This window comes from Haplochromis burtoni, unplaced genomic scaffold, assembly GCF_018398535.1.
Source record: "Haplochromis burtoni strain Fernald_Lab_line unplaced genomic scaffold, NCSU_Asbu1 Contig_1037, whole genome shotgun sequence".
Classification (NCBI taxonomy): Eukaryota; Metazoa; Chordata; class Actinopteri; order Cichliformes; family Cichlidae; genus Haplochromis; species Haplochromis burtoni.
The window spans coordinates 66,074-82,217 of NW_024583398.1; the positions used below are offsets into that span (position 1 = coordinate 66,074).

The window sequence follows — 16,144 nt, forward strand, 5'->3', positions numbered from 1 at the left end:
CAGTTCCTGGTTTCAGCTCCTCTTGGATAGAATAGCTTACTTCAGTACACACTGATTGCAGCGCAAGTATACAGACGACAAAGAGGGTAATCAGGCCAGGCTCTAAAAATCCACCGTATTCCATAATTACAAAAACAGAAACATCCGCCAGCAAAGAAAAGATACAACGGAGTTAGTTCATCTCTCGAACGCGTTTGCGATGGAGTGAATTAAACAAATCCAAATACAGAAATCAGCACTGCAATCCAATGGTTCCTTCCAACACAAAGCGCAGGAACAATGGGTGGAGACGATGGCGTTGACGTTACAATGTTTCAAAGTAATCTGGTAGACAGCGACACGATGTGTTCATTTCAGACAGAACATCTGGTAAAATACCAGATTGACAGGTTAATGACGTCATGCAACTATTTCCCATATAAACACAATTAAGCACCTTAATATGTTAAATTGTATTAATTTCATTAAAGCAAGTAACTACAGCCACAGTTTCTGCTAGGATCAAAGAATCTGTTAAGTGCTGTGATGGAAGTAAGTAAAACCGTGTTGCAGTGCACACTTATAACGTTGTTTTAACGCCAGTGAACGCAGTATTTAGCATTTATCTACAAAATTGCAATATTGTGTTATTTAGCTTAAACTGCGATTAAACTTAACATTTTCTCTGCAAGTAAATTTTAATGAAAATAGCAGCATGTAAAATTTGTCTCCAAACTACTTTCCGTATGGTTGCCTTCTATGTGTTCAGCACCATGGACAGAGTCTACTCAAACAAGTCCTTACGCTCAGTTTGTATAAAAGAAAAATACAGTCTTTGCCAGTATGTTACAACATTTTAAATGAAGAAAAGTAAAAGTAACAAATCATTAGTCATATGGCAGCACCTCTAGTCCAAAGAGCATGCACATTACTGTTGGTCGCAGTTAAAACATAACTTTAATAAACTTGGAAAACTGTACTAACTTGGAATCAAACTATTCAAGGGATGCATGTAGTATAGGGCAATTTTAGCAGACTTGCCAAAAAAGAAACACAATATACTTGTATTAAGCAATGATCCTCCTCTGAAAGCACAATGACTATTGTTTTAAATATTTCTCCATAAACAGATGAGCTAAAGCTTTCTGGGAGAATCCTTTTGGCTTTTCTTATGTCTGTTTATGGCCTTACGGTATGTGTTCAAAGAGAGTTATTACTCAGATAATTATCTACTGAGAGTGCAATAATAATTAATCTGAAGATGATCCATTGCTGAAAGTAAAAAACAAGTAACATCTTAAAGAAGGGATGGGGTTCTAAAAAGTAAGTAGACAGTTAAACTTTTTCATCTTTCAATAAGAAAAATATTAGGAAGACAAAACAATATAATTAAACTATTTCTAATTGACATATAACATACTAAGTTATTAGATAAAAAAGTAAATTGATGCCAGTGAAGCAACAACACCTAAAAGAAAACTGATCTGATAGATAAGAAGATTAAAAATATAATAATAATCGTTGAGTATTTTCTGACAATATGTTCTGGCAAGTTAATTGTGAATGGGGTGTTAACTAAACATTTGCCTTTGATGAATGTTACTTAAGAACATTTGATATAATAGCATTTAAAAAAATGTAACTGAAATAGACGGTTGCTCGAAATTGGATAATATGATGTAGAGATTGACATCACACGTTTCTCAAAAAGAAGCTTATTTCAGTCTTTTCTTACCTGGGGAGGGTCGTCCGACTCCCCAAAAGCCTCGAGAAAATCTGATGGACTTTTCTTCAGAGTCTGGTCAGCAGGCAGCGTGTTGTCATTGTATGATGTCACAAACTTAAAGTCACTGGTTCTTGAACCTGTGGTCAGGTACGCGTCATAATTGTAAGTGCTGCGTAAAGTTCCTGTGCCATCAACATCTGCGTAATTAGGAGGGAGATAACCGCTGGGGATGGCAACTGCTCCATCAAACAACAGTCTGGGCTTTCTCCTGCGACAAAACCTCAAACCCAGGATGATGATGATGAAAGTCAGGAAAAACGTGGACACAGACACCAGCGCGATGATCAGATAAGAGGTCAGTTTGGAATTGCTCTCATTATAAGACAGATCCTTCAGTTCTGGCACCTCAGCCAAGTTATCAGAAATAAGTAAATACATGGAACAGGTGGCAGACAGAGAGGGCTGTCCGTTATCTTTCACTGCCACTACAAGGTTTCTGTTTCATGCTGTCAGATTCAGAAATGTCCCGCTGTGTCCTGATCTCTCCGCTGTGGACACCAATAGTAAAAAGTCCCGGATCAGTGGATTTGACTATTTGATAGGACAGCCAGGCGTTCTGTCCGGAGTCCGCGTCCACCGCGATCACTTTGGACACCAGAGAGCCTCCGTGTGCAGCTTTGGGGACCAGCTCGGTCATGAAGGAGTTGCCCTCTGGGGAGGGGTACAGGATCTGAGGAGAGTTGTCATTCACATCTGAGATGAACACACTCACGGTCACGTTGCTGCTGAGAGGAGGAGAACCGTTGTCTCTGGCCATCACGTGGACTTTGAAACTCCTGAACTGTTCATAATCAAACGACCTCACAGCGTGGATCACACCCGTGTCTCCGTTCACAGACAGATAGGAGGACACCGGGGCACCGTTCACCTCACCAGCTAACAGAGAATAAACCACTGTACCGTTCTGTCTCCAGTCGGGGTCTCGAGCACTAACGGAACATAAAGTGGAGCCCGGTTTGTTATTCTCACTCACATATGCGCTGTACGACTGCTTCATCAAACACAGGTGGGTTGTCGTTGATGTCAGCTACAGATAACTGAACACTTTTAGAAGAGGACAGAGGTGGAGAGCCCTCGTCAGTGGCAGTGATTGTAATGTTGTAATCAGACACTAGTTCACGGTCCAGTTGTCCTGTGGTCACCAGAGAATAATAGTTTTTAATAGACGGAACCAACTTAAAGGGGACACCCTGCTGGATGGAGCAGCGGACCTGTCCGTTATTCTCAGAGTCTTTGTCCTGCACGTTAATGATGCCCACCTCTGTACCAGGCGGCACGTTCTCTGCAGGGGGGTTCATTAGTGACTTTATATATATTACTGGTGCATTGTCATTAACATCGGTGATATCGATCATTACTTTAGCGTCGGATGAAAGCCCATAACCATCTTTGGCCTCTATACGCATCTCATATTTTGAATTTGTCTCAAAATCAAGCATTCCTGTGACCTTTATCTCTCCTGTTTTACTGTCCAGTGAAAAAACCCTTTTAGCTTTTTCTGTGATGCGATTAAATTCGTACGACACCTCTCCGTTCACTCCTTCATCTGCATCAGTTGCGCTTACAATTACAACTAAAGTGTTAAGATTTGAATTTTCAGGTAGATTGGCTTTGTAAACGGCCTGGTCAAACACTGGCGCGTTATCGTTAGCATCCAACACAGTAACGTGTATAACGGCACTTCCTGACCTCTGTGGATTTCCACCATCGACTGCAGTCAGGATGAAATTTAAATCGTGCTCCTTTACGCGGTCTAGCTCTTTATCTAGCACCAGCTCGATGCTCTTAGTCCCATCAGCATCTTCTCGAACAAATAAAACAAAATGGTCATTCTTTTGTAAACTGTATTCTTTGACTGCGTTCTGCCCAATATCTACATCATGTGCTTCATTGACGCGGTATCGAGCTCCTTTAACTGCTGATTCTCTTATTTCCAACTTAACTGTATCTTTGGGGAAAACTGGTGAATTGTCGTTTACATCCAGAATAAGCAGTGAAATACGGTGCAGCTCCAAAGGGCTCTCAACGACTAATTCAAATTTAAGCATGCACGAAAGCCTCTCCCCGCACAGCTCCTCCCTGTCAATCTTCTCCCTGATGACAAAATTTCCAGTCTTGAGGTCAATGTCGCAGTAATGCTGGTAGTTTTCCTCTGTATCAATCCGGGCTTTACGAGTGAACAATTTTGCTACTTCCAGGCCGAGATCCTTGGCAATATTCCCAACAATGGATCCCGGTCTCATCTCCTCCGGTGCAGAATAGCTGAGGTCCGCAGCGGTTATCTCGAAAAACAGAGCAAAACCGAACACAAAACAGAGCGAGGCTTGTCTTTTTAGGGCCATTTTTTCACCCAAAATGACACGAATACAAAAATGCCCCTTCCGCTGGGAATATTACACAAAGTGATAACAAAACAGCGTATACCGCGACTACAACAATGGTAGCTCTAGTTTTAGACTAATATCTTCGTTGGTAGTGGGTGGGGAATTGAACCTCTTCACATCTGCTAGTGAGCAGCGACGCTGTGAGTTAATTTGAGATATTACAAATAAACATGTTATAAGCTAGTATAAAATGCCACAGTTACAGCCACAACGACCACCGTAATCGTTTTGTTGCCAATTTTAATTCACAAAAGAAACCGATTTTTCCTGCAAGTTTGGACTTTGATTTTGTGTTAAAGTACAAAAAAGCACAAAGTTTCATTCAGCACCACAGACAGCGCTTCAAGGGTGAGGAAAAGACATACATACTTCCCTCATTTAAATTTTCTGAAAGTGACAACATGATGGACTTTTCTAAAAACACATTAAAATAACACTAGTCCTATATTTTAAAAAAAACAAATATTTATTGGAGAATCTAAAGTCCCGCAAAAGAAAAAAACAGGATGTTTAATCATGAGGCATAGAAAATGAGTGAAAGAAATTTTTAACGAAGAATAAAAGAATAATAATTTCATTTAGTCTATTGTCTGAAGATTAAAAAACGCCTGGAACTACAACATCTAATAGGCGTTTGCAGTAGACACACAATTTACACGGACAAAATTAATCAATATTCTAAGTGGTCTTGAAATTTGAGAGAGAATTTGTTTATTTTTCCATTAATTAAGTAAATGTGAAGTGTGTTAAACGTAGTTAGTAAACATCACTTAACAACAGTTTCTATAAATGTACTAAAATTATTTTTTAAAACATTTCATCTGTAGCATAAGTACAAGTTTAACGAGCTCGTGATTACACGAATTACATTCAAAATATCAAACTGACTAGTGGAACTTCACATCTAACAGCAAGCAATGGACTTATTAGGCACACTGTCCTACAGAGAATTAACTGATAATTAAATTGATAAATGTTATTGACCACTCAGTATTTCAGAATGTCAATTTGTGATGACTGACAATTTTCACTTAAACATGACTAAAGTTATAATTCAACAAGTTGCAGACAAGTAATAATCGTAAAATATTTTTAATCATTTAATATCTTTTTAAAATGGCAAAAGCCAGTAAAATAACTGCATAACTAGTGACATTTGGAAACAAAACGTGCACATCAGTCACTTCAAAAGGGCTGTGCCAAAAAAAGGAATATCAAGAAAATGCGTGCCAGTGAATGCCTTCGTATGAATCAACAAAAAGATTTAAAGAACTGAGAAGAAAGAGCTGAAGTGCATAACATTACACTGAACGTTAAATTAGTTAGTTTAAAAACATGTCCTCTCTCAGGTCTCGATTATCAAGACATCAGCAAAGTCTGATGGACTTTTCTTCAGAGTCTGGTCAGCAGGCAGCGTGTTGTCATTGTATGATGTCACAAACTTAAAGTCACTGGTTCTTGAACCTGTGGTCAGGTACGCATCATAATTGTAAGTGCTGCGTAAAGTTCCTGTGCCATCAACATCTGCGTAATTAGGAGGGAGATAACCGCTGGGGATGGCAACTGCTCCATCAAACAACAGTCTGGGCTTTCTCCTGCGACAAAACCTCAAACCCAGGATGATGATGATGAAAGTCAGAAAAAACGTGGACACAGACACCAGCGCGATGATCAGATAAGAGGTCAGTTTGGAATTGCTCTCATTATAAGACAGATCCTTCAGTTCTGGCACCTCAGCCAAGTTATCAGAAATAAGTAAATACATGGAACAGGTGGCAGACAGAGAGGGCTGTCCGTTATCTTTCACTGCCACTACAAGGTTCTGTTTCATGCTGTCAGATTCAGAAATGTCCCGCTGTGTCCTGATCTCTCCGCTGTGGACACCAATAGTAAAAAGTCCCGGATCAGTGGATTTGACTATTTGATAGGACAGCCAGGCGTTCTGTCCGGAGTCCGCGTCCACCGCGATCACTTTGGACACCAGAGAGCCTCCGTGTGCAGCTTTGGGGACCAGCTCGGTCATGAAGGAGTTGCCCTCTGGGGAGGGGTACAGGATCTGAGGAGAGTTGTCATTCACATCTGAGATGAACACACTCACGGTCACGTTGCTGCTGAGAGGAGGAGAACCGTTGTCTCTGGCCATCACGTGGACTTTAAAACTCCTGAACTGTTCATAATCAAACGACCTCACAGCGTGGATCACACCCGTGTCTCCGTTCACAGACAGATAGGAGGACACCGGGGCACCGTTCACCTCACCAGCTAACAGAGAATAAACCACTGTACCGTTCTGTCTCCAGTCGGGGTCTCGAGCACTAACGGAACATAAAGTGGAGCCAGGTTTGTTATTCTCACTCACATATGCGCTGTACGACTGTTCCTCAAACACAGGTGGGTTGTCGTTGATGTCAGCTACAGATAACTGAACACTTTTAGAAGAGGACAGAGGTGGAGAGCCCTCGTCAGTGGCAGTGATTGTAATGTTGTAATCAGACACTAGTTCGCGGTCCAGTTGTCCTGTGGTCACCAGAGAATAATAGTTTTTAATAGACGGAACCAACTTAAAGGGGACACCCTGCTGGATGGAGCAGCGGACCTGTCCGTTATTCTCAGAGTCTTTGTCCTGCACGTTAATGATGCCCACCTCTGTACCAGGTGACGCGTTCTCGGGTATGGGTTAGACAATGACTTTTAATAATCAGGTGGGTTGTCATTTACATCTGACAGCTCAATTATTACTTTTGAGTCTGAGGTAAGACCATATCCGTCTTTAGCATCTACACGCATTTCATAAACGGACTCTTCTTCAAAATCCAAAGGTCCGATTACCTTTATTTCTCCTGTGATGTGATTTAAATCAAATGCTCTTCTGCCAGTCTCTGATATACGACTCAGCTCATAAGTCACCTTACCATTTAGACCTTCATCTGCATCAGTTGCAGCCACTTTAACCACTACAGTATATAAAGGAGAATTTTCAGGAAGACTGGCTTTATACACAGGTTGACTAAAAACCGGGGCGTTATCGTTAGCGTCTAAGACAATTACATGCACGGTAGTCGTGCCACTTCTTTTAGGACTGCCCCCATCCAATGCAGTAAGTAGTAATCGGAATTCCCGCTGTTCCTCGCGATCCAATTCCTTTTGCAACACTAGTTCAGCAAATCTGCCTCCATCTAATTTAGTCTGCATTTTCAGCACTAGATAACTGTTAGTCTGCAACACATATCTTTGAACAGCGTTTTGTCCAATATCGAGATCGTGTGCTTCCAAAATACGGAAACGGGATCCCTTTACAGCCAATTCATTGATTTCTATTTTTATTTCGTCTTTCGCAAAAACAGGTTGATTGTCATTGATATCTTGTATTTGTAATGAAATTCGATGTAACACAAGTGGCGCCTCTAAGACCAATTCAGATTTGAGGATGCAAGATGCCTTTTCGCCACAAAGAGCCTCTCTATCAATCCTCTCAGCTACAATTAAATCGCCAGTGCTTGGATTTATGTCACAATACCGTTTACGGTTCAGATCGCTGTCAATGCGGGCCTTTCGAACAGATAATTCCCCCACGTTCAGTCCGAGGTCCCTTGCTACATTTCCTATGACAGATCCGGTCATCATTTCCTCGGGAAAAGAATAGCTCACATCTCCATAGCCGAAGAGAAAGGATTGAAGAAAGAAAGCAAAGCTGTATAGCAGGCCCGCCACCGAATTTCTACTGTGTGCCATCTTTGGACAAAAAATACAAAGAAAAACACTCGAAAACGTTTAACAGTCCAAACTGTATCAGTGCGACAACAAGTGCGCTCTTTTCACATCAGTTATAATCGAAAATATTTCCAGAGAATGGTGGACAAAAGCACACCCAAAGGGACAGTTTGACAATGACAAGACTGCATTAACACTAACAAACCAAGAGCTATGGATGGAGGTATGTTTCCACTGCTGGTAAACAGCGACCTCTGAGTTCATATGCGTTGTCTGCACGTGAAATATTTAACTTGCAGACAACGCATTGATTCCTTTATGACCACAGCACACACAGCACACTTCTTTTAAAAAAAAAAAGGGGGGGGGGGTGGGGGGTTACAGCTAAACGTATTGTCAATTTATATTTTAATACTGATCTGGGTAGGCAACATTTTTCGACTGGTAAAAACATTCATTACTAAAGAAAATTAGTAGTCCCAATAACGTCCACGTTCAATTACCATTTCACTGGTGCGCATTCTCCCTAAAAAATGGAAAATGCATAAGTAAAGTAAATACAAACATAAGCACTAATCTTCGGGTAGAGTAAGAAGTATAAAAACATGAAAAATCAACTTAAGAACTTTAAATATCATCCACAAATCACAAGCCAGGGCAAATATTCATCAGAGAAATAAAATGAATGACAATATTGAGCTTAATCAAGTGCTTTCCTAATTCGTGAGGGTCCATTTATCAGTACGGGCAAATGTAACCTCATTGGAAAGGAAATAACCCATGATTACTATTGAGAATTACCATCTGAATAATACCGTAGATTTTAAAAACAACAAGCATTCTTGTACTGTAAGTGAATCTCTAAAGGACAGGGTGATGACACTTTTTCAACCTGGTGGAAGGTTATGAAGTCCATGGAAAGGTGAGTGTTTGTTACTTTGTTGTTTTTTAATTTGTTGAGTTAAGAACCTAAGAAAACCAAACAAACAGCAATTTGAACTTTAACATGTCAATCTGAATTATGATAGTTCATATATCAGCAATATCTTCTGCATAGAATTTTTGTGGCTTTTGATATCTATTACTAACTTCTATGAACAGTATAATGCCAGAGAAAGACTCCATCACTTTGGAGTCTCTCTCTGGCATTATATGGTTAATACATCTTTTGAAATGGGAAAAGTTCATTTCTAATTCTGGACTTGGAAAAAGTAAAACCTGACAAATAAAGTAAATTCTTTTTCCATTTCTATAGCCGAATGTTTTTTTCTTAATTATCATTCCCCTAAATCTTTCTATTATGTAATGAATTGCAGCTTCTAATACACCTGCTGAAGTTCATAGTTCAGAAGAGAAAATTAAAATGCATTATAGTGACATAAAAATAGATTTAAGGACACTGTTTCTACTACGGCAGTATCTGACTACAATATGACTGCTTTCATTAATATTAAATGAAACAAAATATATGGAATTAAAAAAATAAAAAAGATTCCGAATATCTATACAAGAAAGTTTGATTGGTTAAGGTGGAAATTTATCCCCCCAACAGATTTATAAATTTAACGCCAGTAAATAAGTCATACCTCTAGAGACACATCTGATTCTTCAAATGCATCAGCAAAATCTGATGGACTTCAAAGACAATACTATAAATGTAAAAGCTTAAAAGACATAACAAAACACTGGTTACTGATCCCATATCAGCATCCTACCTCATGAGTCGAGATCTTCCAAAGATCAGCAAAGTCTGATGGACTTTTCTTCAGAGTCTGGTCAGCAGGCAGCGTGTTGTCATTGTATGATGTCACAAACTTAAAGTCACTGGTTCTTGAACCTGTGGTCAGGTACGCATCATAATTGTAAGTGCTGCGTAAAGTTCCTGTGCCATCAACATCTGCGTAATTAGGAGGGAGATAACCGCTGGGGATGGCAACTGCTCCATCAAACAACAGTCTGGGCTTTCTCCTGCGACAAAACCTCAAACCCAGGATGATGATGATGAAAGTCAGAAAAAACGTGGACACAGACACCAGCGCGATGATCAGATAAGAGGTCAGTTTGGAATTGCTCTCATTATAAGACAGATCCTTCAGTTCTGGCACCTCAGCCAAGTTATCAGAAATAAGTAAATACATGGAACAGGTGGCAGACAGAGAGGGCTGTCCGTTATCTTTCACTGCCACTACAAGGTTCTGTTTCATGCTGTCAGATTCAGAAATGTCCCGCTGTGTCCTGATCTCTCCGCTGTGGACACCAATGGTAAAAAGTCCCGGATCAGTGGATTTGACTATTTGATAGGACAGCCAGGCGTTCTGTCCGGAGTCCGCGTCCACCGCGATCACTTTGGACACCAGAGAGCCTCCGTGTGCAGCTTTGGGGACCAGCTCGGTCATGAAGGAGTTGCCCTCTGGGGAGGGGTACAGGATCTGAGGAGAGTTGTCATTCACATCTGAGATGAACACACTCACGGTCACGTTGCTGCTGAGAGGAGGAGAACCGTTGTCTCTGGCCATCACGTGGACTTTAAAACTCCTGAACTGTTCATAATCAAACGACCTCACAGCGTGGATCACACCCGTGTCTCCGTTCACAGACAGATAGGAGGACACCGGGGCACCGTTCACCTCACCAGCTAACAGAGAATAAACCACTGTACCGTTCTGTCTCCAGTCGGGGTCTCGAGCACTAACGGAACATAAAGTGGAGCCCAGGTTTGTTATTCTCACTCACATATGCGCTGTACGACTGTTCCTCAAACACAGGTGGGTTGTCGTTGATGTCAGCTACAGATAACTGAACACTTTTAGAAGAGGACAGAGTGGAGAGCCCTCGTCAGTGGCAGTGATTGTAATGTTGTAATCAGACACTAGTTCACGGTCCAGTTGTCCTGTGGTCACCAGAGAATAATAGTTTTTAATAGAAGGAACCAACTTAAAGGGGACACCCTGCTGGATGGAGCAGCGGACCTGTCGGTTATTCCTCAGAGTCTCTGTCCTGCACGTTAATGATGCCCACCTCTGTACCAGGTGGGCACTTCTCAGGTATGGATTTGTCAGGTTTCAGATGTAACTAAGGATGCGTATTTATCATTACATCAGTATAAATCATTATAACTCTGCATAAGATGTTAGTCCTAAACCATCTTTAGGCTTCATTACCTCATTTCAAAAAAACTTTTTTCTTCATAGTCAATCACACCAGTACTTTAATTTCTCCAGTTTTAGGATTAATGAGAAAAACATTTATTCGCTTGTCAGATCACATGCCAAGTCATAGTCACATCTCCATTACTCCCTCATCTGCATCATGTGGCTTACTGCTTTAATCACTAAGTGTTCTAAAGGAAGTTTTCAGGCAGGACTGGCTTTATAAACGGCTGGCTGAACACTGGGGCGTTATCATTAGCATCCAAGCACAGTGACGTGTATAGCTAAGGTACCTGATCTCTGAGGAGATCCACCTCCAAAGCTGTGATGAGTAAATTAATCTCCTTTTGCTTTTCTCGATCGAAGTTTATTCTTCAGTACAAGTTCAACTGTTGTTCAACAGCCAAATGAAATGGTTGTTCTTTTGTAAGATGTACCTTTGCACAGCATTTTGACTTATATCTGCGTCATGGGCCTGCTCTATTGGAAATCGACTTCCCCTTTCTGCTAACTCGCTTATTTCCATTTCAATTAAATGATCTTTGAATTGTGGAGAGTTGTCATTTATGTCTTGAATATGAAGACTTACACGATGAAGCTCCAACGGATTTTCCAAAACTAGATCTGCTTTTAACACACAGGAAGGTTTCTTGCCACAAAGGTTCTCTCTGTCAATTCTGTCCATCATAGTAAAATCCCCAGTACTAATGTTAATGTCGCAATACATTTTACGAAATCCTTCAAAATCAACACGGGCCTGTCGTGAAGAAAAACTTCCACGGTCAATACCGAGATCCTTAGCTATATTTCCAATAACGAAGTCGCGTTTCATCTCTTCGGCAAAAGAATAACTCAGATCCCCGCTTACGAGGCGCATCGTTACAATAAACGTAGCAAGGCAATAGATCGGGCCTGAAAATCCTTTGTCTCTCATCCTGATACAAAAACGTGACCGCAGTGCTTCTGATGCACTTTCCAGAGCAAAAACAACAACGTGATTCGTAACCGATTCAACAATCCAAAGTGTAATATCACGATGAAACACGGAGAAACATGTCTGCAAACGTAACTGGTTCTCAGGGAATTACAGTCGACATCTGTGTAGTAGCAGTGGGTGGAGTGGTGTGTGTCAGTGTGCTATCAGCCAACAGCGACACCACGAGTTGCCTTTTATCCTCACACTAGGTGATTAAATATGTTTGTCGATGTCTGAAAACACAAGTCATGTTCACTTATTGTTAAATAAACTTTGAATTGGTTTCAAAACACAAGCTTATTGAAAACACCAAAACTACGAGAAATCGCTAACTAAAAGAAAAAAAAATAGTGTTTCACGATTTACTGATGACAATTAACATCATAGCACTTGTGCATGAAGAACAGTAACAAGTACCTCCCCAGTAAACATTTTATAATCAGTTTGTAACTACAAACAATTAACGAGTGTATATAGTGGCAAACAAGAAATGTCTACACACATCTGCTGTATGTGATAAAATGTCATTCATTTACCTCAGGCACATAACCTATACACAGGCTCATCATATAACACATCTTGTGTTCTTCGTTCACAGAACACAACTGAACTGAAGAGCATTTGATTTGCGGGCCGAACGTTCTAGATACAATTAAGCTAATGTTTCTACATCGTTGTGAAAGAAGAAGAAATGAATAACAAACTGTTGTATGTAGATATTGCTATTATTTTGAAGGTCACATAGATAAACCTGACAGAAAATTCTGTTAAGACTCTTTTACCTTCGCTAATACCAGGTTAAAAATCACTCAAATGTAAAATGGTATATCCGACTACTTCATATTCAGAGCTGAGCTCGGCAAAATAAAAAGAATTCAGTAAATAACAACACGAATGTCTATTATAATTATTATCAATATTATTAATAATATCAATGGTCGCAGACAATTACTAGAAATGACGTCGATTTAAATGAAAGAGCACAACTATAGAGAGAGTGCGCGCGCGAGAGAGGGAAAGACAGGGAGACAGAGAGAGGGGGAGAGAGAGAACAATTACAGTGAGTGGGTCTCTGGGGCCCTGAGGAATATTTCAGCACCAAAGAAAGTTAATTTGAGATTTGGCAGGACCAACCACGCAAAGATACAAAATGTGTTTCTGCTATACGCGCAGCCACGTGCTCTTAAATAGTGTGAATTAGTTATTTTGATAAAAGCAAACAATTACAATAAGTTAACCATGGCATAAGTCCGCATTGTTTTATACGGTATAGTTTGCTAAAGAATGAGTTATTTCATTAAATCTTTTTGCCACAAGGACCCAGAAAAACACGATAACAATATACAAAATTACGAAAAATAGCACCCGCAAATAACAAACTAAGATGTAAGTTACACGATAAGTAAAGAAAAAAGAAAAATAGTCGAGATGAACATGCCGTAAGGTATTTCTGAATGAAAGTTTTCATCATATGATAAGCAATTCATGGTAAACGACAATACTACCTGTGCAAGATAAAGACATAAACAACGGTCTTACAAATATTTTTTTAAAAAACAAAAAGAAACACAACAAAAAGTGTAGCAACCAGAGGGAAGATTTGTGAGTGTCTTACCTCAATAGATTCCAGTGAAATATCAGCAAAGTCTGATGGACTTTTCTTCAGAGTCTGGTCAGCAGGCAGCGTGTTGTCATTGTATGATGTCACAAACTTAAAGTCACTGGTTCTTGAACCTGTGGTCAGGTACGCGTCATAATTGTAAGTGCTGCGTAAAGTTCCTGTGCCATCAACATCTGCGTAATTAGGAGGGAGATAACCGCTGGGGATGGCAACTGCTCCATCAAACAACAGTCTGGGCTTTCTCCTGCGACAAAACCTCAAACCCAGGATGATGATGATGAAAGTCAGAAAAAACGTGGACACAGACACCAGCGCGATGATCAGATAAGAGGTCAGTTTGGAATTGCTCTCATTATAAGACAGATCCTTCAGTTCTGGCACCTCAGCCAAGTTATCAGAAATAAGTAAATACATGGAACAGGTGGCAGACAGAGAGGGCTGTCCGTTATCTTTCACTGCCACTACAAGGTTCTGTTTCATGCTGTCAGATTCAGAAATGTCCCGCTGTGTCCTGATCTCTCCGCTGTGGACACCAATAGTAAAAAGTCCCGGATCAGTGGATTTGACTATTTGATAGGACAGCCAGGCGTTCTGTCCGGAGTCCGCGTCCACCGCGATCACTTTGGACACCAGAGAGCCTCCGTGTGCAGCTTTGGGGACCAGCTCGGTCATGAAGGAGTTGCCCTCCGGGGAGGGGTACAGGATCTGAGGAGAGTTGTCATTCACATCTGAGATGAACACACTCACGGTCACGTTGCTGCTGAGAGGAGGAGAACCGTTGTCTCTGGCCATCACGTGGACTTTAAAACTCCTGAACTGTTCATAATCAAACGACCTCACAGCGTGGATCACACCCGTGTCTCCGTTCACAGACAGATAGGAGGACACCGGGGCACCGTTCACCTCACCAGCTAACAGAGAATAAACCACTGTACCGTTCTGTCTCCAGTCGGGGTCTCGAGCACTAACGGAACATAAAGTGGAGCCCGGTTTGTTATTCTCACTCACATATGCGCTGTACGACTGTTCCTCAAACACAGGTGGGTTGTCGTTGATGTCAGCTACAGATAACTGAACACTTTTAGAAGAGGACAGAGGTGGAGAGCCCTCGTCAGTGGCAGTGATTGTAATGTTGTAATCAGACACTAGTTCACGGTCCAGTTGTCCTGTGGTCACCAGAGAATAATAGTTTTTAATAGAAGGAACCAACTTAAAGGGGACACCCTGCTGGATGGAGCAGCGGACCTGTCGGTTATTCTCAGAGTCTTTGTCCTGCACGTTAATGATCCCACCTCTGTACCAGGTGGCACATTCTCGTGAATGGGATTTGACAGTGACTTCAGGTATATATCTGGCGAGTTGTCATTATTATCAATAACATCTATTATAACTTTGGCATAAGATGTTAACCCTAAACCATCTTTAGCTGCACTTTCATTTCAAAAGAACTTTTTTCTTCATAGTCAATCAAACCACACACTTTAATTTCTCCAGTTTTAGGATTAATAGAGAAAACTTTATCATCGCTGTCAGATATATGACCGAAGTCATACGTTACATCTCCATTCACTCCTTCGTCTGCATCTGTGGCACTGACTTTAATCACTGTTGTATCTAAAGGACAGTTTTCAGGCAGACTGGCTTTATAAACGGCCTGGCTGAACACTGGGGCGTTATCATTAGCATCCAGCACAGTGACGTGTATGACTACGGTACCTGATCTCTGAGGAGATCCACCGTCCAAAGCTGTGATGAGTAAATTAATCTCCTTTTGCTTTTCTCGATCGAGTTTATTTTCCAGTACAAGATCGACGTTGTTGTTGTCAACTGATAAAATGAAATGGTTGTTCTTTTGTAAGATGTACCTTTGCACAGCATTTTGACTTACAATGACAACACGCTGCCTGCTGACCAGACTCTGAAGAAAAGTCCATCAGACTTTGCTGATCCATTTGACACTCTGGGTCAATCTATTGAGGTAAGACACTCACAAATCTTCCCTCTGGTTGCTACACTTTTTGTTGTGTTTCTTTTTGTTTTTTAAAAAAATATTTGTAAGACCGTTGTTTATGTCTTTATCTTGCACAGGTAGTATTGTCGTTTACCATGAATTGCTTATCATATGATGAAAACTTTCATTCAGAAATACCTTACGGCATGTTCATCTCGACTATTTTTCTTTTTTCTTTACTTATCGTGTAACTTACATCTTAGTTTGTTATTTGCGGGTGCTATTTTTCGTAATTTTGTATATTGTTGTTACGTGTTTTTCTGGGTCCTTGTGGCAAAAAGATTTAATGAAATAACTCATTCTTTAGCAAACTATACAGTATAAAACAATGCGGACTTATGCCATGGTTAACTTATTGTAATTGTTTGCTTTTATCAAAATAACTAATTCACACTATTGAAGAGCACGTGGCTGCGCGTATATCAGAAACACATTTTGTATCTTTGCGTGGTTGGTCCTGCCAAATCTCAAATTAACTTTCTTTGGTGCTGAAATATTCCTCAGGGCCCCAGAGACCCACTCACTGT

The 16,144-nt window shown here is 40.6% G+C and overlaps 2 protein-coding genes across 2 annotated transcripts in view; one reads left to right on the forward strand and one right to left on the reverse strand.

The window, feature by feature from the left end:
- The window catches only part of LOC106632748 (protocadherin gamma-A12-like), a gene marked incomplete at its 5' end in the record, with an annotated part of 26,587 nt that overhangs the window by 6,263 nt on the left and 4,180 nt on the right, over positions 1–16,144 (forward strand). The gene's annotated exons all lie outside the window — the stretch shown is intronic.
- LOC102296191 lies at positions 8–15,771 on the reverse strand. Its single transcript, XM_042216399.1, is given in 16 exon segments — positions 8–2,200; positions 2,202–2,759; positions 2,761–4,158; positions 5,498–6,849; positions 6,852–7,917; positions 9,576–10,574; positions 10,576–10,682; positions 10,685–10,841; positions 10,843–11,122; positions 11,124–11,275; positions 11,277–11,403; positions 11,405–12,093; positions 13,601–14,898; positions 14,901–15,032; positions 15,035–15,522; positions 15,761–15,771. Coding segments are annotated over 16 exon segments (9,315 nt in total). The 3' UTR covers positions 8–1,699.